The sequence below is a fragment of the Lagenorhynchus albirostris genome, chromosome 12 (genome assembly GCF_949774975.1).
Source record: "Lagenorhynchus albirostris chromosome 12, mLagAlb1.1, whole genome shotgun sequence".
NCBI lineage: Eukaryota > Metazoa > Chordata > Mammalia > Artiodactyla > Delphinidae > Lagenorhynchus > Lagenorhynchus albirostris.
In genome coordinates, this window is record NC_083106.1 from 7,189,399 (window position 1) to 7,214,819 (window position 25,421).

At 37.7% G+C, this 25,421-nt stretch overlaps 1 protein-coding gene across 5 annotated transcripts in view; it reads right to left on the reverse strand.

Annotated features, from left to right (window-relative positions):
* MAP3K4 (mitogen-activated protein kinase kinase kinase 4) overlaps positions 1-25,421 on the reverse strand; it is a 111,810-nt gene that overhangs the window by 38,714 nt on the left and 47,675 nt on the right. For all 5 annotated transcript variants that reach the window (XM_060167841.1, XM_060167839.1, XM_060167840.1 and 2 more), the window contains exons 4-5: positions 5,008-5,250; positions 2,386-2,532 (exon numbers count right to left, since the gene is read on the reverse strand). In XM_060167841.1, coding sequence (XP_060023824.1) covers positions 2,386-2,532; positions 5,008-5,250 — 390 coding nt within the window. The remainder of the gene's footprint in view (positions 1-2,385; positions 2,533-5,007; positions 5,251-25,421) is intronic.

Sequence of the window (25,421 nt, forward strand, 5' to 3'; positions counted from 1 at the left end):
TTATTACTACATAAATTGGATTATAATACACACAGCAACTTTCAGATAAATTCCAACTGTCCCTTCCTGAGAGACTTGCCTCACCGCCACATGAACTCAGACCTTACTGTGAGAGTCCATAAAAGGCCCGTGTCTCTCCTTTGATGTTTTTCACCGTTGTAATGTTATGTCTGTACAATTATTTAACAGTCATTTTCCCCATCGTTCTTAAACTCCAAGAGGGCGTTTATGCTCCTTACCGAGCCTTCAGGACCCGGCACGATGCCTGCGTGGTACACAGCAGACACCCAATAACATCTCTAGAATGGAAAATTGAGTCTTCTCTGCTCCTCTGTCCTTTATTCTTCTATAGGAACACTAACTGTGCAAGTCTGAGCTCTCCCTTGTGTGTCTCCTACAACTCTCACGTCTTGTTCATCATTTTCATATTTTCACTCCTTTTAAGTTCTTTTTATGTGATTTCCTTCAATCTGTCTATCACATATTCCTACATCACATACTATGTTTATTGTTTTGGTTGTTTCTAAAGGCCAGGACCAGGGAAATGACCTAAGAAAGCTCACAGCTTCCATCTGGTTTTGCTGGCTCAAACCAGTACTCACCAGTTACTTCCTCGGAAGCAACTGCATGCGTAAGTTCCTCCGTTTTTCGAGTCGGAAGGCTGATGCAGCACAGAGTAAAGACCCCTCAGTCACAGATATCCTGCATCGTAATTTGCTGATCACTGCTTCCCCTCGCCCTTTTAACCCATCTCTCACTCGGCGGTCTTCCCCGGCTTACAGGACAGGATACTGTCTGGCAGTATGTCCTCTATGGGGACATGCCCTGCTGCCTACTGACCATTCACACCCCAAGAGACCACAGCTCTCACTCGCCGTGGACGGGCCCTCCGCATCTAAAGGAGGGCAGGTGGAGCAGCAAACAAGGTGACCGCCTCTCCGAAGGCCACACGCTCCTCCCTTCCTGACAAAAACACTGACTTTGTTTGGGCTCCACCAGTTTGCAAACTATGCCCCTGCACTAATCCATCTAGCACACTTCGGGGCACAATTTTAAAACTATCGATAATTTCTAGTTCTTCATCTGTGAAATTATGGAGATGAACTAAGGCACATGATGCCTCACACAGAAAATTGGCAGCAGAGTCAAAACTAAATCCTAAGCATTTCTAGCTCTAACCAGCTGAGAATTTCGGTACTTCCCTTAACTGAGCCTTCTGACATCTCACAGGCACACCAAGGGCTGGAGGTGGATGACCTGGAAGGCACAGCCTAATTCTCACCCTTCCTGCCTAATCTCACCCTTCCTGCCTCAGCGATTACGTGGTAAAAGGTGTGGCGTGCGCCTCTGTAAAGCCATCTAAGACAGTTTGGAAAGCAAAGCACATTTTGTCTTTTTAAACTTCTGGTTTAATCATCCACAGAGAGAAAAATTAATTTCCTTGCTGTTTTTTACCATAACTCTTCAATGATAAAGACTTTTCTGACATAAGCAATATATACAGTATTTCAAAATGTAGCCACATTTTACACATTCTGGTCTTTTATGTATTCTCCCAAACGATTAGGAAATCATTTCAGACTCAAAATTATTTCTCGTAAGATGTCAAATATAAGTCCCTCCCCAGCCACACTCTTCTTTCTCTCCTTCTACTACAGAGGCTGAAAAGCTAAATCTTTGCATTCCCAGCCTCCGTTACAGTGAAGGGGCCACACAAAGGTCTGGTCAGTAGGATGTAGGGGACATCTGTTGGGTGGGGCTTCCAGGAGAGCTTTCGCTGTTCTGGACTTAGCTGGCAAGGAGACTTTTCCCCTCTGCCTTTCTCTTTAGAAAGTGAGGGTGGTGTCTGGAGGTGCTGCAGCCATCCTGAGGCAGGACACAGTGAGATGTCAAGCAAGGGTGAAAGCATTCCAAAAACGATATGCCTGCAAGCTTTGCTGTTTTCTGTATTATTTCATCAACCTGCCACATTAATCATCTGTGCATATACCCTAATGACTCTAACATGATTTACTATGTACTAACACTCTACCAAACCTTACAGAAGACAAAAGCACTTCATTCACAGCCCCTGGCTTGTGCAGCCTTCAGCCTAATTAGGGAAACCTGAGGACAGAGAGGTGGTACATCGCTAAGTATTAAATAGTGTGGTTATGATTAGAACCCTGTAAGAGTTCAGAGAAGGTATAGATAGATGCACATGAAAGGTGAAAAGTGTCAGACAAAACTTGAAAGTAAATCTTCAGTGGGCAGATAAGGAGGAGAGAAGACATTGTGAGCAGGAAGGAATAACCGGGGCAGAAGTACAGAGGCTAGAAGAGCACAGGGAAGCACAGCGCGTGTGAGAAGACACACAAGTCAGACATCTCTCCCCACTGTCCTGACCATCAGCATTTTGTGCAGATCCTCCTCGAAGGCATCGATGTTGCAGTCGGTCTCCTCCAGGTGGTCCAGGACCTCGTGCAGCATGAACTGGTAGTACTGCTTCATCAGAAGGCCGCCCTTTAGCACCTCCTTACACTCTCTCACCAGCTGCAAGACAACAGGCACAAGTTCGACCATTTCACACACTCTGACCAGATTATTTGTCGGTTTTCACACATTTTCCACATAAATCCTCAAAAAGCTCGGGAAAGAGAAACTTGCCTCTGAAAACCCTAAAATATTTTCCAGATTCTTTGTCAGTTCATTTCACATAAATATCTCAGTGATCTCAACTGAATAATTAAAATAAAACAAATCAGTGAAAACAAAAGTATTTAACAGTATAGCATGAATACACAAAGAAAAACATACAGGCAGAAAACTGATTTGCTAAAATACGTTGTTCTACAAGTAAATTTTTATAGAAAATAAATTCTACAGAAAAAGATCTATTTTTCTACTAGTTTACATTACAAGACAAGGGATACAAGAGAAAAATTTCCTCATGCGACTGGTCATTTTTAACCAAAAACATAATAAAGATTCAAATATACTTACATACCACAGAGCCTGGTGGCCTTTGTAATAATTTAGCAAAGTTTACCTACCGTGATTTGTGGCTTTTACCATCAAAAAACTCAATCACAAAAACAAACAAACCTAAGATTAATCTGATAAAATTAAATGGAGGTCAAGGGGGGAAAAATGAAAGAAAACAAAAGGATGAGTGAAACCGCCACGTGTAGGCCCAGGAGGTACTGTGAGAAGGGAGGGAAGGTGCAATGAGAGGACCTTTACTGTCCTTCTATCAATAACACGCTGGTCACACGCCCTCGAATTCTAACCAGCAGGGACTGTGAGACAAGATCACAGTTGTACTAGTTTTAAGATACATTATCAAGACACGAAAGGATCCACGGTGCTGCTACAGGGAAAGTAAACTGGTACAAACTTTCTAGAATCTAAAAATGTATGACTCACTAGTTAATTTTTACGTTTTATACTCAAGCAATAATCAGAGATGCAGACTAAAACTTACATACAAATATATTTATCACAATATTATTCAAAACAACAATGGGAATTAAATAAGTTATGATGCACTTATATGGTAGAACACTAATGCAGCCACTTAAAATCTTATTTTTGAAAAAAATTTAAGGATGAAAACACATATTCTTTTCTTTTTTATTTTAAATTATATGTGAAGAAAGTATGTACATACAGAAAAATAAATGGATAGAAATACACCAAAATGTTACAGTGCTTATCTCTGAATGGCAGAATAACAGGATAACTTTCATTTTTATCTATCATTTTCCATACTTTTCAAATTTTCTAAAATAAACATGGACTGCTTTTACAACAAGATCCCCTTCAAAATGTTTTTAAAATAATTACCCACAGTAAGAGAGTAACGGCTAGAGTTAAATCCATTAAAAAGTGTTAACATAAATTTCTGTTAAAGATGTCACTTAGGTGCTTACAACTCAATCTGAATGCATTAAAGCCAAAATTTCTATTTTAGTTTTACTTTAGTAATGCTATCTTAATCTAAGTATTGATTTTTTACTTTGCAAAATGTTTTAACATAAATTACTGTTTAATCCTCACAACAGCCCCATTAGTAAAAGGTAAACTCCCCCTTGTTTCAGCAGCTTATGTTCCTGAAGTATGTATTTGTTTTGTGGGGAGGAGAGGTAAGCATTTTACCAAAACTTCCTAAATAACCGCTACAACATGCAGGACAAGTGAAAAGTGTGGCCCAAGTGGACAGAAGGAAAGTAACTAGAACCAAAATGGTGAGAAGGGAGTAGTGCGCCGGTGGACGCAGAGCTCGGGCTGTGCTCGATAAGAACTGAAGCGACGACGGTGAGGTGCAGGACTCCACCTCCAGTTCCATCAGTCGCCCGGCTCCACACCTAACTTAACCAACAGCGTCACTCCTGGCCCTTCAAACTCCACGGGGACGGACAAGCACAGTCCACACAAAACATAGTAACTGTTTTTCATCAAAATTTGAAATGGTTATTTTATATAGTGAATGTCAATACGGTAATATCATAAGGCATAAATATAAACGCTCTTCAGCACACACTGTGGTAGATACAACTGTTTCTAGCCATTTCTCTGTTACCCTTGGAGTAGCAAACTCACTGGAAAATCCCGCCCCAAATTAATAATAATTAAGAAAGCAGAAGTTGTCATTGTGGCTTAAACCACACGGATGCCTAAGCCAGCAAAATGGCCAAACACACCCCAGCCCTGCGTACTGCAGGCATCTACCTGCTTACGTAACAACAACAAGAATTTAAGAATTTAAACTATCTCTTATGAGTGAATTTTAAGTTTCCAGTCTCCAAAGACTGATGGCAATAGGATATGGAGGGTCACATCAGCACCACACTTTCATAACCTTTTCGAATGAGGAAGTGGAAGATAGAGAGGTGGAATCATCATCTCATCTTTGAAGAATGCATGGAGAAAAGAACAATTAGGGGGAAAATCCTAAAAATAAAAATGCTGAGCCTGTAGAAAAATGTCATAAATGCTCAATATTTTTAAACAGTCTTTGAAACAAACCTGCTTAATACTCAAGAGAGATGGTTCTCCAGCAGGTCTCTGTTCCAACCTTAACTTGAGACATTCGTGTATGACATTCAGAAGGACTCGACAGAGGACCAGGAAGGCAGGTTCGAATGAGGGTAAATCCATGGACTTCAGCTCATCCCACGAGACAGCGCTGCATTTCTGCTCTGAGGAAGGCGGCGTCCTGGACAGCTGCACGTAATCAGAACCCCACATGGGATCCGGAAATTCAGAAAACTGTAATACAAATTCAACAGAGGTGAAAAGAGCATCCAGGAGAACTTGCTACAGTTGTAGTTATAAACTAGGATTCTCTATAGTTTGCTGACAAACCTATAAAAATCGTAATTTTACAGGAAAAATAATCTTTAGAATAATTCACCATTTTCAACGAAGACCTAAAAAGCTCTAAAAGTATTAGAAAACCGTAACAAGAACTAAAATGAAATTGTAATATCTTTATCAAAAAAGTATAGTAGGAAAAGAACCAAGTTCACCTTTTTCATCATACATTTTGTTTATCATACCTAAAATAATCGGAGCATTTAGTTTTAAGGCTATACACAGTATTATCCACAACTATCTCTAGACTGACAAAACCAGAGAATTATTAAATTTGAGAAAAGATTACAAAACCAGGTAGCCATTTGTGTAAACATAAAAACTAGTGGGTTTAACCAAGTCTTTTGTCCACTTGTTCTCCTGACCTATATACCAAAGGAGGCCGAAAGAGAAAAATTCGTAAAATTAGCCTGGCTGGTCCCACTCAAATATATGTTATTTGATGTTTTCTAGGAATCCTACTGTTGCTGACCCATTCATACAGTCGTCCCCATCAAACTCCTACGCTTTTCCCCATAAAACAGAAGATTTGGAGATTTCTCAGTTTTCTTAAACCTCTGGCAACATCATCCTGACCAATCATTCAAAGGTCTTGCCTTCTCCTTCTACTGAGAAAACTGAAGCCATCCAAAATCTCAACTTTTCTTCAATTTAAAATATCACCAATTTAGTTATTGTGCCTCCAAATGTCAGTCATATCTGTGCTCCCTGACATTTAGTGAACTCTTAACTGGTCTCCCCGACTCACATTCTTTTATGTGCAACACATATTTTGGCATTTAAATTAATACATACTTTAGTTTCCCATAACAGGCAAGAATTTCTAAAATAGCTGCATAATTTTAAAAATGATTACTTGTGATAAATGTGGTCAGGGTTAAGACATGTCTGTTTAAAAGCTTTAGGCAGTATAAATGCTTGTTTCTTCTGGTGTGGAGAATGACATCAGATAAAATATTTATTTAGAGCTCTACAAAATTCAGCAAGCTTTCTAGGATAAAATTCTAAAGAATTCTTTCGGCATTCTCTGTAGTTCCAGCCTGTTGACCCATCTGCTTCAGGCTAACTGGGAAGGGACAATCCCTCCTTCTCAACAACTGCAAGACAACACCGCCTGGAGAAGCAGCAGCCTGGCAGGCCTACACAGCTGCTGAGGAGACACATTCCTGCTGGTGTTGCCTGGGGCGTCAAGCCCCATCCAGACAAAGAGGAACAGACATTAAAAAACTCCTGAGCGTGGAAGAGGGGACAGCAGTTTTAACCAGGGACACCAACGTGAAGAATCAGAAACGCTGACAGTGACTGAATGTAGGACACAGGAGAGAACAACAAAAATACTCTAATGCAAGATCTCATTAAAGTCCTCTGGGAAAAAAAAAAAAAGACCAAGATTTCTGAAATAAATTCCATAAAGGGAGTGAAAATAGAATGAATGCTGTCAAAGTCTGAATCAATAATTTAGAAATTAACTGCAGAAATGATCACTATAACCCAGAGCGAAAGAAAAAGGAATAGAAATTTTGAGTGAAAAGTAAGAGAAATGGAGGGCAGATCTAGGAGCTGTAACGTAAGAATAATAGGAGTTCCAGAAAGAACAAAAGGAAGAGGTGGAGGAGAGCTTTCTGCACAGTCAAGATATCATTAATATGTACAGAAGAAGGGGAAAAAAACTCTTTGAATAGGGAAGAACCCAAAGTACAATTCATTTACCTTCTCTAAAAAACTACCTGAGGAAGAACAGGAGAGTCTGGTCAAATGAAAATTGGATCAGAATAAAGATCTCAAGATAGAAAAAGAAAAATGCCCAAGGAAATGAGAAGCCATGAATCTCGAAGAACGTATACAGGCAGATATAACTCCATGATGATAACTTGGTTAAGGACTATAATTCAAGTTTTAGTAAGGAATACTGGAAACTGAAAAAAATAAAAAAGCATACTGTGAGGAAAAACCTGGATCTTAAATGCCCAATTATTTAAATAGAACACAGGGAGAGAGGAAAGGGGTAATAAGGTGCAAGAATGGCCTATTTGTTATTCTTTCATTCCAGTGAGAAATATAGTATTAAATGTAGTATAAAATCCCTGAACAATCCAATCAAACTGAAGAGACTCAATAATGTAGGGACATTAATAAAAACTCAATGTAATTATAATCATAATCGCAATGGCATTTTGTGTGGGTTAATAAATTCATTAAATAAAGTTCAGGTGTAAGAAAGTAATGTACAAAAATAAAAACAGCCCAGAAACTTTTGAAAAGAAAGAATGTATGGGAAGAACTGCCCTACACAATGCCAAATCTTACTAATAAACCTACTGTATTTAAAACAGAAAAGTTCTGACACAGTAATAAACAGAGCAACAGAACAGAGAAACATATCCAATTACCTATGATAATTCAGAATATAAAAAAGGCAGTTAAAGAAGTTGAAAAATAACAGATAATCCAATGAGTATTTTAGGGAATTAAATAAAGAATAGCTACATCCTTCCCTTACCCTACACACTTATGCCTCACATTATTTTTTTTTAATTAATTAATTTATTTTTTTTGGCTGCCTTGGGTCTTCGTTGCTGCGCGTGGGCTTTCTCTAGTTGCGGCGAGTGGGGGGCTACTCTTCGTTGCAGTGTGCAGGCTTCTCATTGCGGTGGCTTCTCTTGTTGCGAAGCATGGGCTCTAAGCATGTGGGCTTCAGTAGTTATGGCACGTGGGCTCAGCAGTTGTAGCTTGCGGGCTCTAAAGCGCAGGCTCAGTTGTTGTGGCGCATGGGCTTAGTTACTCCGCAGCATGTGGGATCTTCCCGGACCAGGACTCGAACCCGCGTCTCCTGCATTGGCAGGCAGATTCTTAACCACTGTGCCACCAGGGAATCCCAACTTCACATTATTAAAATTAATCATTTTTTTAATTATATGGCTATTTTAGAAATTTTTGCCTGTTATGAGCAACTAAACTACAGTCATCCCTCAACGTCCATGGGGGATTAGTTTCAGGACCCCCTGCTTGATACCAAAACCCCTTATATAAAATGGCACAGTATAGCCGGCCCTCATTATCTGTGGGGTCGCATCCACGGATTTCAATCTGATCTGTGGTTGACTGAATCCACAAATGAGGAGCCAGTGGATATGGAGGGTCGACTCTAAGTATTAATGTAAATACAAAACTATATGTTGAACCTATACATTTTGAAAAAGAGATTCCAAATGTTTTAGAACCTAAACACAGAGCTATACCTTAGGTTAAACCATATAAAATTACCATTTTAGTCAATCAAAAATGATCAAGTAGTGGCAATTTGACAGGTCAACATGATAAGAAGATTTCTGAAAAGACAGTGATGACAGTAGGATTTCAATTTCCCTTAGTTCCCCCAAAAGGACAGAACAACTAAGACAACAAAATCAAAACTCCATGAGACACATTTACAATAAAACTAGGTGAAAGGTAACTTCATGAACCCCAAAATAGAAAGGGGGAGGGAAACAGTCCCTGGACCCATGTGATACCTCATACCCACACCCCACACCCAACCAGTATCCCAGATCCCTATGAGCATTTGTGCAGGGGAAGCAGAGGGGATTAATGGAGTGTCTGATGGGGCTAAAGGGACAAATTCCAAAATTACCAATGAGTACTCAATAGACAGCTCACTGCTTCTATTTGAGGGCTTCCTGACATTGGGGATGATTGTGGCGCCAGCCCCCGAGTGAAGTCAATGGGTGGGCAATAAGGTCTGAAGGGGCTGAAGTGGTTTGCACCCCCAGAACTCTTGGAAGTCTCAGCCAAACTTTCCTTCTAGGACAAAGCTCTACACCCAGAAGAAACTGCTGGGGTGAAATCCAACTGGCCAGTAGAGGACAACAGAGGGAAAGGAAAGGGAAGGGCCAGAAAAAGGGGGAGAGGAACACTGCCAGGAGACCTCAAAAAATAAGAGATGTATTACTTATCAATTCAGAAGAGAGAGCTTAAAGCATAAACCTAAATGCTTTCCTAACTCTCTCTTTTCTTAAAGTTCATAAAAACAAATATCATGTTTAAAAATGAACAAGAAAGAAGGATTGTGTTAGAATCCAATACATGGCTATTTTAAGGAAATAACCGTGAGAGAGAATAAGCGAGAGAATTGAGAGAGAATAAGGAGCTGAATAACCCTACAGACAACGAACGCTTGCCAGAGAGACATGCCCACTAAGCAGGTGATACAGGGACCTGATTCTCAAAGTATGCTAAAAGACATTTTAAAAATCTCAGAAAATATAAAAGAACGACACAAATTTGAATTAGAAACACTCACAAACCAAGTGAAAGAACTCAGAAAATAATTCTTCAAAAATTGTACATCATTTCAAAAATAAAAAGCTAGATGGAACACAAGAGCAAATAAAAAGAGATAATGCCTTCACAGAAATACGAGGGAGAAAATTTTACTTAAAAAAAGGAAAAGATTTGAAATGAAGTGAAGAGAAGATAGGCAAAGTAGATCCAGAATACATACAGCAGTGGTTCCCGGAGAAGAAAACCAAACCAGCGAAACCGAAGAAATTAAAACATAAAGACATTCACTTGAATCAAAAAAAATAAAAACGAAACAAAACCCTGAAACTATACGTTGAAAGGACATCATGTATTCAAAAATATCAATGTGGAAAAACCAGCACCAAGTAAAACTAGTGGAATTTAAAGAAAGACAATCTTTTAGGTATCCAGGTATAACTAATTAAGTAAATTAATTAAATAAATAAACCAAGGTTCTTTTAAGTGGAAACAAAAAAATCATATTGTCATCAGACTTTGCAATCTCAATGCTTCATGGCAAAAGACAATGAATAACATATACTAAATTTATTCGGGGAAAAAAATATAAGCCAAATATATTATGGCCAGCCAAACAGACTTTCAGGTATACATGTTGCAACTGTTAGGAAAATCCAAGAACTCATGAAACATAGTTTTCATGAGCCCTTACTGAGGAATCTGCTAGGGAACTAGTGTCACCCCACCACAATGACTCAAGGGACTCTGATATGAGATCTAAAAAGGAGCCTTAAAACAAAAGACCAAAACTATGTATCTAAATCTAAATCTCTACCTATCCATCCACCCACCCTCCACCATCCACCCACCCATCCACCATCCACCCACCCACACACTACTGCAGAACTAAGACTAGGTTAAGTGATAACTGTGAGGGAGAAAGTACTGTCAATAATGGTTACATGACCTAACGAGGTAGATACACCACAATTATCAAAATCTGGGGAGGAAGTGGAGGGCATATGAAATGTCGTAGCACTTCACTGGAAATAAAAGAAAATTACTTCAAATGAGAACCTGGGTTAAAAAAAGAAAAGGATAATTATAATATACCTCACAGCTGGGAACCAACAAATAACAACCAAAAAATGGGGGGGTGGGAGAGACACTAAGTGCATTACATAAAGACAATGAAACAATGATAACCTTAAGGGGTAAAAATAAGCCTGTCATATATTAAAAATAAATAAGGAAAGAAGATTGCATACACAAGCTTTATATTAAAAACATGTTAGAATAAAACAATTTTTTTAAAGCTTAACTATCCGTACCAGAGAAACCAGGCTTCTTTAAAAATATATTATTCCGTGCTTCCCTGGTGGCACAGTGGTTGAGAGTCTGCCTGCTGGTGCAGGGGACACGGGTTCGTGCCCTGGTCCGGGAAGATCCCACATGCCGCGGAGTGGCTGGGCCCGTGAGCCATGGCCGCTGAGCCTGCGCGTCCGGGGCCTGTGCTCCGCAACAGGAGAGGCCACAGCAGTGAGAGGCCCGTGTACCACAAAAAAAATAATTAATTAAAAAATTTAAAAATAAAATAAAAAATATATATATTATTCCACAGATTTTTCTCTTAAAACCAAGTATTTACATAATTTTTGCAAAAATTAAAAAGTAACATCTAAAAATAAAAAATTAAATTTAAAAAATCTATGAGTGGATAAACAAAATGCATGGTATTTCCATACAATGTAATATTATTCAGCCATAAAAAGGAATGAAGCACTAATACATATCATAATAAAGATGAACCTTGAATACATTATGCTAAATGAAAGAAGCCAGTCACAAAAGACCACATGATTCCATTTATATGAAATGTCCAGAATAGGCAAATACAAAGAAACAGAAAGTAGATAAGCAGTTGCTTAGGGCTGAAGGTGATAGAGGGATTGTGGAGGTGACAGCTAAAGGGTACAGGGCTTATTTGGGGGGTTATGAAAATGTTCTAGAATTAGACACCAGCAATGGTTGCACAACTCTGAATATAGTGTAAAAACTTCTGAACCGAACACTTTAAAAATCATGAATTTCATGGTATGTGAATTGTCTCATAAAGCTGTTATTTCAAATATACAACAACAAAAAAGAAGAGGATCTAACTGTATGTCTAATTAGTGGCATAACCATGAGAAGAATCATTCGAGTGTCTTTAGAACACTGTAATTCGGGCTTCCCTGGTGGCGCAGTGGTTGAGAGTCCGCCTGCCGATGCAGGGGACACGGGTTCGTGCCCCGGTCCGGGAAGATCCCACGCGCCGCGGAGCAGCTGGGCCCGTGAGCCATGGCCGCTGAGCCTGCGCGTCCGGAGCCTGTGCTCTGCAACGGGAGAGGCCACAGCAGTGAGAGGCCCGTGTACCGTAAAAAAACAAAAACAAAAACAAAAACAAAAACACTGTAATTTGATGTTATATCCCTAAAGGGTTGTACCACCGTAAGGATGGGGAAAAAAATCTTAAACTGTTTTCCAGTAACCACATTGTTGATGGTGTTATTCTGAGATTACTGTGAGTGTACTTTGGAATGTGTATGACACTCGAATGCCATCATTCCTGGTAATTTTCAGTGTAAAAGAAAAGTCAGAAGAGATTAAGTAAAAATCTGAAATCCTGAATTTGAATTGTTACTATAGTATTCACTTATTATATATATTGTGTGTGTGTTCTTCTGACTACTGAAGAGAACTAAAACAAGGACCATTTCAGTTAGAATGAGCAACGCTGGTGCCCAGATTGTAGTCCTGAAATACTATTTCCCAATAAAAGGAATGAGGGTTCCTTGAAGATACACCAGATTCCCAACCTGGAGTAAATGTACAATACAAGCCTAAAACAGCTTGTTATATCAGATATCAAAGACTATTCACTAGGGTCATGAAATAAGGACTTAGGCCAACTTGAATATGTTCCCATTGGCCAAAGATGGGACAATGTGAATATCAGTTACCATAATTACTTCAATGGATTACAATAATGAAGTCAGTGAATTGAAACATATAAAATATGTTTCAATTCATGAGTTCAAATATTAATAAAAAAAACATTAGTTGGTCACCAATAAATCAACTCATTACTTTGAAAAATGATAAATAAAAGGGAAAGAATCAAGCATATTTATCCTGCCATTTCTGTTCAGTTATTTCACTGGGTTACCAACTAATGGATGAGGACAGCTTCTCTTTAAAGCAATATCTAATTAATAAAGCTACTAGTAAAGAAGAAGAAATGAGAGAATTAGAATATCATCACTTTTCAATCTTTAATGAATTAAGAGATCTAGGCAATGATCATCAACCACTACTGTCTCAAATAGACAGTCAGACATTACATGTGTCCTAATGAAGTAGTGTTAACCAATTAACAAGTCAATCAAGATCCTGACTCTGATTAGGCCACTAGATCACACAGTTAATTCACAGAGAACACAGAGAAAAAAGAAACATTGTAAAAGATCACTTGGAGGTACAATCATCAAAATTCAGGCTGGGGGAGACTCTGCAGAATAAAGGACCCAACTTCTTCAATAAATATCAATATATGGCAAACAAGGGAGGGGCACCTACATATTTAAAAAGACTTAAAAAATATAATGAACAATTACCATGTGTAGACATTACTCGCAAACTGATTCAAGCTGTAAAATATTTTTTAAAAAAACCATCACAGTTATGTACAATAGAAATATGAACATGAGCTTAAAAGCTGATGATATCAAGAAGTTTCTGCTATTTCTTGAGGTGTGATAATGGTATTGTGGTACATTTATAAAACATGCCCTCGTCTTTCAGAGAAACACATTGAAATATTTAAGGATAAAATATGATGATATCTGAGCTTTTCTTCAAAGTGATAGAGGAAGGTGCCAAATGGTAGTAGGTACCGGCCATGAATTAATAACCATGATGCTGGAGTACAGATCTGAGGAGGTTCATAGTATTACTGTTTGTCTGGCATATGTTTAATATTTTCCGTAACAAAATTGCTTTAACTATGTAAAAAGAATAAGCAAAATATATAGGAGAAATTTTTTATAATCTTGGAGTACACATAAAATAAGGTGACCATAAAACAGTATGACTACATAAAAAGTTTTTAAATCCTTTCCAGTGAAAAGCATCATTAAGTTAAAAGACAGTTTGGAAGAAAATATTTACAGCCATAATAGAAAAATGAATCATATACATAAAACATAAATAGTTCCAACAGATCAATAATTTAAGAAAACAGAAAATGAACAAAACAAATGAAAGAAAATTCAAAGAAATGTCAGCGGGCAATAAACATGACAACCACCTCAATGTCACTAAAAATGAGGGAAGTTAAAGATAAAAATGAAATTATAGATTTCCCTGATTATGGCTCTGCAAAAATGAGGGAAAATGGGGTTTCTCCTACACTGTGGGGGAAAGCATACATTAGTACTACAACGTTTTTGGGGAGCCATCTGGCACTATGTAGGAAAGATTTAAATGTGCATACCCTATAACCTAACAATTCCATTTTAACTAACCATTCTTACAAGAAAAACAGACTATGTTCATAAAGGGGTATGTACAAGAATATTTGTGGTTTTATTTTTTATAACCATATAAGTGTCCATTCAGAGTGAAATGGCTATAATCATGGGGGAAATGCAAATCAAAACCACAATGACATATCACCTCACACCTGTTAAAATGGTTATGATCAAAAAAACAAGAAATAACAAGTGTAAAGAGGATACAGAGAAAAAGGAACCCTTGTGCACTCTTGGTAGGAATGTAAACTGGTACTGCCACTATGGAAAACAGTATGGCAGTTCCTTAAAAAATTTAAAAATAGAATTACCATATGATCTAGCAATCCCACTCTTGGTTATTTATCTGAAGGAAATGAAAACACTAACTTGAAAAGTTATGTGCACCCCCATGTTCACTGCAGCGCTATTTACAACAGCCAAGACACGGAAGCAACCTAAGTGTCCAATGAGGAATGAATGGATAAAGAAAATGTGGTATGTAAACACACACACACGAATATTATTCAGCCATAAAAGAAGGAAATCTTGCCATCTGTGACAACATGGATGGACCTGAAGGGCGTCATGCTAAGTGAAATAAGTCAGAAAGAGAAAGATAAATACTGTATGATCTCACTTATATATGAAATAAAAAATAAACAAAAAATGAACTCATAGATACAGAAAACAGATTGATGGTTGCCAGAGGCAGAAGGTAGAATAAAAAAAAAGAGTGAAGTAGTTAAATAAGTGATGTTAACTCATGTTAACTCATGTAATGGAATAGCATGTAGTTCTCAAATGGAATTGAGGTAGAGTGACACACACCAACATAGACAGATCCAAAGCAGAGAACATATGGCGGGGGGGTACCCACCAGTCATGGAATAAATATAGCATTATCACATAGGGGTTTTTTGGAAAAAAAATTACCTGCATTATATACCAAAGATATATATAAGCACAAAAAGGTTTAGAAGATATAAACCAAATGATTACTCTGAGCAGAGGTACAGGATAAACAGCAACTTTGTTTCCTTATATACTTCAAGAAATGAGTAAAACAAAAGAAAGCAAATTGTTTTATAAAATGAAGGATGAGATCAAAACAGTCTTTACGTTACCCTTCAAAAGTTAGTTTCTATACTTCTATACTGGGGGTCATGTCACCTACAGGGCCTGGTGGGGCTGTAAATGAGTGCGCAAGGGCGGGTGACGGGAAGAGAGTAAGACACCACGGGCACTGTGCAAAGCTGGAGCGAGCACACCAGGTGCTACCACGTGGGGATGGGGTCCACTGTGAACAGACCTCCCAGTATCTCAAGGAAAACAAAAATCAGGATTTTCATGTGAAATCTTCTATTTTTTTAAATGCTAGCTACTAAGTCAAAAAATATTTAAAGCACTGTGTGGGACAAAATATAACTTGGGGAGGCAGTATACCGTAATGATGAAGAGCAGGCTTTACAGCAAGTTCTGGTTTCACATCCTGGCCCTGCCGCTTACTGGATGTGCGACCTTGACCAAGCTACCTGACCAACCCCACTCCATATATGAGTATTCAACACCAGCTACTAGTCTTGTTGTTGCTGTCGTCTTGGGATCCAGTTCCCCACGGCAAGCTGAAGAGTTCTGCTCTACCTTTCATCTTTTTACATCAAGTTTGATTCAGCTGGCTCACTGCAGTCAAAAAAAATACAGTACAACTTCCTATTTTGCCTCGCGTAAGTATGCTTCCTTTAAGAAAACAAAAAACCTATAGGCAAATGAGGAAGCATGTGCCTGTTATCTTGCCACTTATTCAATTAAAAAGTTCATGTATGTTGGTGGGAATGTAAACTGGTACAGCTACCATGGAAAACAGTATGGAGGTTTCTCAAAAAACTAAAAATAGAACCACCATATGACCCAGTGATATATATTGTATATATATACAATATATGTGAAACAAAAACAAAAACACTAATTTGAAAGATACATGCACCCCAATGTTCACAGCAGCACTATTTACAATTGCCAAGATATGGAAGCAACCTAAGCGTCCATCAACAGGTGAATGGATAAAAAAGATGTGGTGTATACATATATATACAATGGAATACTATCCAGCCACCAAAAATGTGAAATTTTGCCACTTGCAGCAACATGGATGGACTTGGAAGGTACTATGCTAAGTGAAATAAGTCAGACAGAGAAAGACAAATACTGTATGATATCACTTATATAAGAATCTAAAAAATACAACAAATAGTGAATATAACAAAAAAGCAGACTCGCAGATATAGAGAACAAACTATGTAGTGGCTACCGGTGGGGAGAATGGAGGGGGCAAGGACAACATGGGGGAAGGGGATTAAGAGATATAAACTACTATGTATAAAATAAATAAGCTACAAGGATATATTGTACAACACAGGGAATATAGTCAATATTTTATAATAACTATAAATGGAGTATAACCTTTAAAAATTGTGAATCACTATAGTGTACATGTGTAACAAATAATATTATACATCAGCTATACTGCAATAAAAAATAATTCCCTCTACATACTGTAAAAAAATAAATAATAAAAGTGAGTTAGGGCAGCTTTTTAAAAAAAGTTTATGTAACTTTACTAATGAAATCAGACAGGTGATGACTGAAGCAAATGAAAATTAACGATGACAACTGTATTAATGAACAATGACCTTGAAGAGGGGGTAGGGGAGTACTGTAGCCTACTTCAGGTGTTTCCAATGGGCTGACTCTCAACTGCACTGGTGCTGGTCTGGATTCATATAAAGCACGCCGCTGGAGGTTAAAAATGTCAGTACTTACGTCCTACCTTGAGAGATTCTGACCTGCCCTATATCCAAGAAAGGCAAAGGTATGTGTATTTTTAAAAGCTCCCTGAGTAATTCCCTGAGTAATTCTCATTCCAAACCTGCAGCCAGGTTTGGAAACCATTCGCGTAAAGTCTGGTATCCCCAAATACTGGGCTTGAATCCCTGGAACAATCTATAGCTTCTGTGATTTGGGGCAAGTTATCTACTCTCCTTATCTGTAAAATATCGAAAAAACAAACAATGCCACTTCATTTGGTTGTTGTATCTAGCACATGGTAAGACAATAAATGATAGTTGTTATTATCTATCTATCTATCTATCTATATATATATCTCCTAGTTTCTACATGCTTCACCAATTCTGAACATAAGACAACCTCTTCAAGGTTTCTTGTGCTTATGGGAAAAAACAGCATAATTATTGTTAGATCCAAAGACAAACAATATTTCATTGGCTGTTAAACTTATAATAATTACATGATCATTCTTAATTCAAAAAAAGTATTTAATAAAGTAAGCAAAAATCTTCCTAGAATTTGGAGTAATATGCATGGTAATATGTAGTCAAAGTCAGACAGTTAAGTTTTTTGGATATTACATAAAATATAATTTTTCATTTTATCTTTCCCTTCCTCTAAAGATATATAAATTTCATGAGGTAAAGCAAAAATGGAGGAGCATAAAATAACCATATCACAATCTATGGCTCAGATATTTTATGGGTATTTAACATTTTAAATGCACAAAACCCAAAGAACTAACAACACAAAAAGTGACCTTTATAGTATATAAATTTTAAATGATCAACTAGGACACCCGGAGACCCCAGGACAGAATGTAGACTGAGATAAATGAATCTAACTATATTACAAACTCATGTTATAAGCTCACTGAAGAGGGTGAAGGAAAAGGTGCTGGCCTAACTAACTGTGGGAACCTGTGTTCTGTCTACATACTCTAAGGCTAAAGACAAAAAGAACTGTACTTAACAATTCAACACCGTACTCTAGTTGGTAAATTTAGTCCTCACAGGGGTACTGGTTAGCAATTCTGAAACTACTTTACATGTCAATTAGGGTTGCACAAATATATAAATACACTGTGGGAATGGGAGCCAGGTTTCTCAGTGCAAGAGAAGTAAGTCACAATCAAGGCTAGGATGAAACCTGTGGTGCCGGATTAGCACCAGAGACCTCAGTATGAACTCACGTTTATTTTTAACAGATAGGTAGAAAGACAGATATAGAAGTAACTACAGGTCTGTATGTATACATGGGTTAGAAGACATACCTGTATTTTCTAACTCTATCACTGAGAAGGCCTAGAAGCAACTGACACCCCAAGGGTAATGAACACATTCCGTGCCCAGATCTCCATTCCCCAAAACGATTCTCCAATAAAAGGAACCAGAACTCCTTAGAGAAACGGCTGATTTCAGGATTGGAACAGGGAAAATACAAGATGATGCCAAAAAGTACGAAACTGCTCAAAAAGCAAAACCACACACACACACACACACACACACACGATGGGAGCATATCACAAGGATACAGAATTCACCTGAAAGAGCTCCAATGGCTAAAGCAGGAACAATCTGAGCAACAACAAAAAATAGCATTGGACTATAACCCAAAATAAAAAATAGACATCTATGAGTCCATACCGAGATAAATAAACGACTGAATAAAAAAATGGGAAAGAAGAGGCAAATCTTCTTTACAGAAGAATTCCAAGTAATACATGCAGATACTCCCCACTCCCGGAGGTGGATTATTAATCCCCGTCTCCTTGAATATGACTCACTTCTGAAGAACAGAGCGTGGACAGGGAAAACTAGTCACTTGTGGAAGAACCCGGCAGACACCACGTTAACCAAGTGATCAAGGTTAACATCAGCAGTGATGCTATAAAGCCATGAGGGCGCTTTAACGCTGTGATTCTCATAACCAAGGCCAGGATTCCAGTCTGATCATGAGAAAACATCAGACAAATCCAAATTCAGGAACATTCTACAAGCCATCCAGGTCATGAAAAATAAGGAGAAACAGAAACTATCACAGATCAGAGGAGACTAGGAAGACAGGTCGATCCTGGAACAGAAAAGGGACATGAGTAGAAAAACAGAAACCCAAATAACATCTATAGTTTAGTTAACAGTATTTTGTACCAATGTTAGTATATTAATTTTGACAAACATATCAGAGTCGAGTAAGATGTCAATATTAGAGGAAGCTGGATGAAGGGCATATGAAAACACTGTACTATCTTTGCAAGTTCCCTAAAAAATCTAAAATTATTCATGATTACAAGTGTACTAAAAAAAAAAGAATGCAATTGCATGGAGGTAGTTTTGGCATGAAGGATAAATCTTTTATATATGTTTACGTGGTTTCTTGTTTTAATCTTTAACCTAAAATTGAACTGTAAATAACATAACTAAACCCACAGCTACAGTAACTGTTGGGAAGGACACCTAGGAACTACTGGACTGAGATGATTCTTACTAATTTTTAAGGAAGGCTGGGAAAGGTACTCTACAAGTAGTATCTGATGGAGAAGGAATAGAAATCGGAGGCAAGAAAATCTCTATCATAGAGGGACACCAGCACATACTATTATGAAATGGCTATCAGACACATTCATTCCTAAGACCTGAGATCAACCATGCTTAGATTAGAGGAATGTATATTATAGCCAAGTGGGAGAAATAAGTAGGAACAACAAGATCCTGGGATGCTCTAAATATCAAGGAAATAAGAAAACCAGGAAATAAATGAGTAAGCATGAGAAAGAACCAGGATCTTCTCTGGGTCCAAAAACAAAGAGGGAAAAAAGGAAAAAAAAAAACAAAAAACAAAAACGCTTTCTCTCATTTTTGACTCTTACATTATGTTGTCCTTGCTGCCACGAATAAAATTTTGGCTGGCCTTGTTAGTTCAGTTGCTTAGATTTTCCTAAGTTTTATTTGATGGCCTGAGATTCATTTACAGCAGTTTCTCTAGATAATTATTTTCGAGATCAAAACAACTGCCTTACAAAGTGAACTTCAGAAACCAATCCATTTGTTATTCAGAGACTGCGTATGTAATTAGAAAAATGTCCTGGGACTTCCTTGGTGGCGCACTAGATAAGAATTTCACGAAAAATCTCAAATAAACAATCCAACCTTACACCTAAAGGAACTAGAGAAAGAACAAACAAAAGCCAAAGTTAGTAGAAGGAAAGAAATGATAAAGATCAGAGCAGAAATAAATGAAATAGAAACAAAGAAAACAATAGTAAAGATCAATATAAGTAAAAGCTGGTTCTTTGAGAAGATAATCAAAATTGATAAACCTTTAGCCAGACTCATCAAGAAAAAAGAGGGAGAGGACTCAAATCAATAAAATTAGAAATGAAAAAGGAGAAGTTACAATGGACACCACAGAAATACAAAGCATCCTAAGAGACTACTACAAGCAACTCTATGCCAATAAAATGGACAACCTGGAAGAAATGGACAAATTCTTAGAAAGGTATAACCTTCCAAGACTGAAGCAGGAAGAAATAGAAAATATGAACAGACCAATCAAAAGTAATGAAACTGAAAAAATAATGAAATTGAAACTGTGATTAAAAATCTTCCAACAAACAAAAGCCCAGGACCAGATGGCTTTACAGGTGAATTCTATCAAACGTTTAGAGAAGGGCTAACACCCATCCTTCTCAAACTCTTCCAAAAAACTGCAGAGGAAGGAACACGCCCAAACTCATTCTACGAGGCCACCATCACCCTGATACCCAAACCAGACAAAGATACTACAAAAAAAGAAAATTACAGATGAATATCACTCATGAATATAGATGCAAAAATCCTCAACAAAATACTAGCAAACAGAATCCAACAACACATTAAAAGGATCATATGCCATGATCAAGTGGGATTTATCCCAGGTATGCAAGGATTCTTCAATATATGTGAATCATCAATGTGATACATCATATTAACAAATTGAAGAATAAAAACCATATGATCATCTCAACAGATGCATAAAAAGCTTTTGACAAAATTCAACACCCATTTATGATAAAAACTCTCCAGAAAGTGGGCATAGAGGGAACCTACCTCAACATAATAAAGGCCATATATGACAAACCCACAGCAAACATCATTCTCGCAATGGTGAAAAACTGAAAGCATTTCCTCTAAAATCAGGAACAGGGATGTCCACTCTTGCCACTATTATTCAACATAGTTTTGGAAGTCCTACCCACGGCTATCAGAGAAGAGAAAGAAATAAAAGGAATACAAATTGGAAAAGAAGAAGTAAAACTGTCACTGTTTGCAGATGACATGATACTATACATAGAGAATCCTAAAGGTGCCACCAGAAAACTACTATAGCTAATCAATGAATTTGGCAAAGTTGCAGGATACAAAATTAATGCCCAGAAATCTCTTGCATTCCTATACACTGACAACAAAAGATCAGAAAGAGAAATTGAGGAAACAATCCCATTCACCACTGCAACAAAAAGAATAAAATACCTAGGAATAAACCTACCTAAGGAGGTAAAAGACCTGTACTCAGAAAACTATAAGACACTGATGAAAGAAATCAAAGATGACACAAACAAATAGAGAGATATACCATGTTCTTGGATTGGAAGTATCAATATTGTGAAAATGACTGTACTACCCAAAGCAATCTACAGATTCAGTGCAATCCCTATCAAATTACCAATGGCATTTTTTTTTTACAGAACTAGAACAAAAAGTCTTAAAATTTGTATGGAGACACAAAAGACCCCGAATAGCCAAAGCAATCTTGAGAGAAAAAAACGGAGCTGGAGGAATCATACTCCCTGACTTCACACTATACTACAAAGCTACAGTAATCAACACAGTATGGTACTGGCACAGAAACAGAAATACAGATCAATGGAACAGGGTAGAAAGCCCAGAGATAAACCCATGCACCTATGGTCAACTAACCTACAACAAAGGAGGCAAGGAAATACAATGGAAAAATGGAGAAAAGACAGTCTCTTCAATAAGTGGTGCTGGGAAAACTGGACAGCTACATGTAAAAGAATGAAATTAGAATACGCCCTAACACCACAGACAAAAATAAACTCAAAATGGATTAAATACCTAAATGTAAAACCAGACACTATAAAACTCTTAGAGGAAAACACAGGAAGAACACTCTTTGACATAAATCACAGCAAGATCTTTTTTGACCCACCTCCTAGAGTAATGGAAATAAAAACAAAAATAAACAAATGGGACCTAATGAAACTTAAAAAGCTTTTGCACAGCAAAGGAAACCATAAACAAGACGAAAAGACAACCCTCAGAATGGGAGAAAATATTTGCAAACGAGTTAATGGACAAAGGATTAATCTCCAAAATCTATAAACAGCTCATGCAGCTCAATATTAAAGAGACAAAAAACCCATTTGAAAAATGGGCAGAAGACCTAAATAGACATTTCTCCAAAGAAGACATACAGATGGCCAAGAAGCACATGAAAAGCTGCTCAACATCACTAATTATTAAAGAAATGCAAATCAAAACTACAGTGAGGTATCACCTCACACCAGTTAGAATGGGCATCATCAAAAAATCTACAAACAACAGATGCTGGAGACAGTGTGGAGAAAAGGGAACCCTCTTGCACTGTTGGTGGGAATGTACATTGATACAGCCACTGTGGAGAACAGCATGGAGGTTCCTTAAAAAACTAAAAACAGAATTACCCTATGACCCAGCAATCCCACTACTGGGCATATACCCAGAGAAAACCATAATTCAAAAAGACACATGCACCCCAATGTTCACGGCAGCACTATATACAATAGCCAGGTCATGGAAGCAACCTAAATGCCCAGCGACAGACGAATGGATAAAGAAGATGTGGTACATATATACAATGGAATATTACTCAGCCATAAAAAGGAATGAAACGGGGTCATTTGCAGAGACGTGGATGGACCTAGAGACTGTCATACAGAGTGAAGTAAGCCAGAAAGAGAAAAAACAAATATCGTATATTAACGCATATATGTGGAATCTAGAAAAATGGTACAGATGAACTGGTTTGCAAGGCAGAAATAGAGACACAGATGTAGAGAACAAACACATGGACACTCGCGGGGAAAGCAGTGGGTGGTGGGGTATGAACTGGGAGATTCGGATTGACATTATACACTAGTATGCATAAAACAGATAACTAATAAACCTGCTGTATAAAAAAATTGAATTAGAAAAGAATCCACCTGCCAATGCAGGGGACACAGGTTCAATCCCTGGTCCAGGAAGATCTCACATGCCGCAGAGCAACTAAGCCCGTGCGCCACAACTACTGAGCCTGCGCTCTAGAGCCTGTGAGCCACAACTACTGAGCCCATGTGCTGTAACTACTGAAGACAGTGTGCTCTGCTGCCTGCATGCCAGAACTACTGAGCCTGCACGCTCCAACTACTGAAGCCTGTGCACCTAGAGCCCGTGCTCCACAACAAGAGAAGCCACCGCAATGAGAAGCCCGCGTACTGCAATGAAGAGTAGCCCCCGCTCGCCGCAACTAGAGGAAGCCCGCGCGCAGCAACGAAGACCCAATGCAGCCAAAAAGAAAAAAAGAAACATGTCCTGAGAAAATGAATTTACAGAAGCTAGGGAGCTATAACGTTATCTAATTTTTAACAAACTATTAAGGCTGTTTATGATATTCATATTATTAAAACAATTTGCAAACAGATTTTTTTTAGTATCACTAGTTGCATTTTTAAATTTAAAGATACTGAAATATAATAATAATTTTTACAGGAAAACTGTTTTATAAAGCATGTTTACAAGCCAAGGAGAATTAAATATTAGATATGTTACTTATGAACACAAGTTGTAAGTAACTTAATCATAAGAAATAAAAATATAGTCATAGATAAGAACAATCAAATATCATGGGTATAATTCCTCTTCTCTACAAAATCCTTCAACTATCTTCATTAGTATTATCACATAAGCCATAAAAACTGTGCACAACAGAAGATATGTATTGGGCACAATCTACAGGACCAGCTGGTCAAGATGTTTCTAACAATTAAGAATGAAAATTGTCCTCAAACCTAGAAGGTTATCCACTGCTTAAAATGTATGCCCTTAAAAATGTACGATTATTTGGCAGAGATTAAAAAGTAAAATACATTTAAAAAATAAAAATATAGACTTGTCTAGCCCCTACTGACTTACAGTTAGCTTCAAGGGAGGAACAAAAAGTGTTAACAACACTTCTTAAAAAAATAGTTTATACTTGACTTCTATAGCATTTTACTATTTATACAAGTGTCTTTTCAAGCCTCACAACAACCCTGTGAGGTAGGTAGGGAAGTATTGTTATACCCATTTTACACATGTGAAGACTTACGGTCAGAAAGATTAAGTCATTGACATTAAGGTATGTGGTGAGAAAGAGCAGCATCAAGGAATGGAATCCAGTTATCTAACTTCAAAATTGTGGCTCTTTCCCAGACATAGATAGTAAAGAGACTAAAAACAAAACAAACCCAGAAGGGGAGTGTACATATATTCATTTACATTTGTATACATACACTTCGCCTTATAGAAATTATGTCCCTGAAATAGGAATAAAAATAAAGTCTTACTTTCCCATTGAGTTAATTATAATTTTGGAGGCTTATTTTTTATTAGTTTGGATTAATCTCCAACACAGAAGGATTTTCATTCTTGGTTACTCTTTCATTATTTTAGAAACACAACATTTTATAAACCAAAATTTAAAACAAGAGGGACTTCTATACTGCATTTTTTTTGAAAAGTAAACCATCTCAAATAATTCTAATAAACATGTTTAATTCACACACTTTGAATGTGTATGTATTTCTTTTCTTCTATAACAAGGATAACTTTCTCATTCAGTTAAATCTCAACTGGTCAAACCAAAGGCGTACAACTTTGATAGGAATTCAAAGCTAGGGGCTACCGCATTATCTTTTTTCAGCAAGGGTTCTAATAGAAAATGCAGCGCGCTCATTCTCAATCTCTTTCTTAAGCTCAGCAGCAGTGGTTCACTGCCACAGAGGGTCCTCAGGGGAGAGGAAGACAGTCTGGGAGAGCGAGCGTAACGCAGTTTTAAGAAGCCCTGACACGTCTCCCTGAGCCCTCACCATGAGCCCCTCTCTCCTAGGAGAACCAGTGAATCAAAGATGAGGTAATAATGCCAGGACTTTTTCACTGATACTACTTCAAAAACAGTCCTTCGTAACAACCATTAATCGACCCTGTCCTGTCCATACGTGTCCTTGTTAGAACCTAACCACTCTCCAGCCAAAAACCTAAACTAAAGTATGCTATTCAACATCTGAAGCATATGCCAAATCTTTACTACATATCTAGTTATGTTCTACTGACTTTGAAACTTGCACTA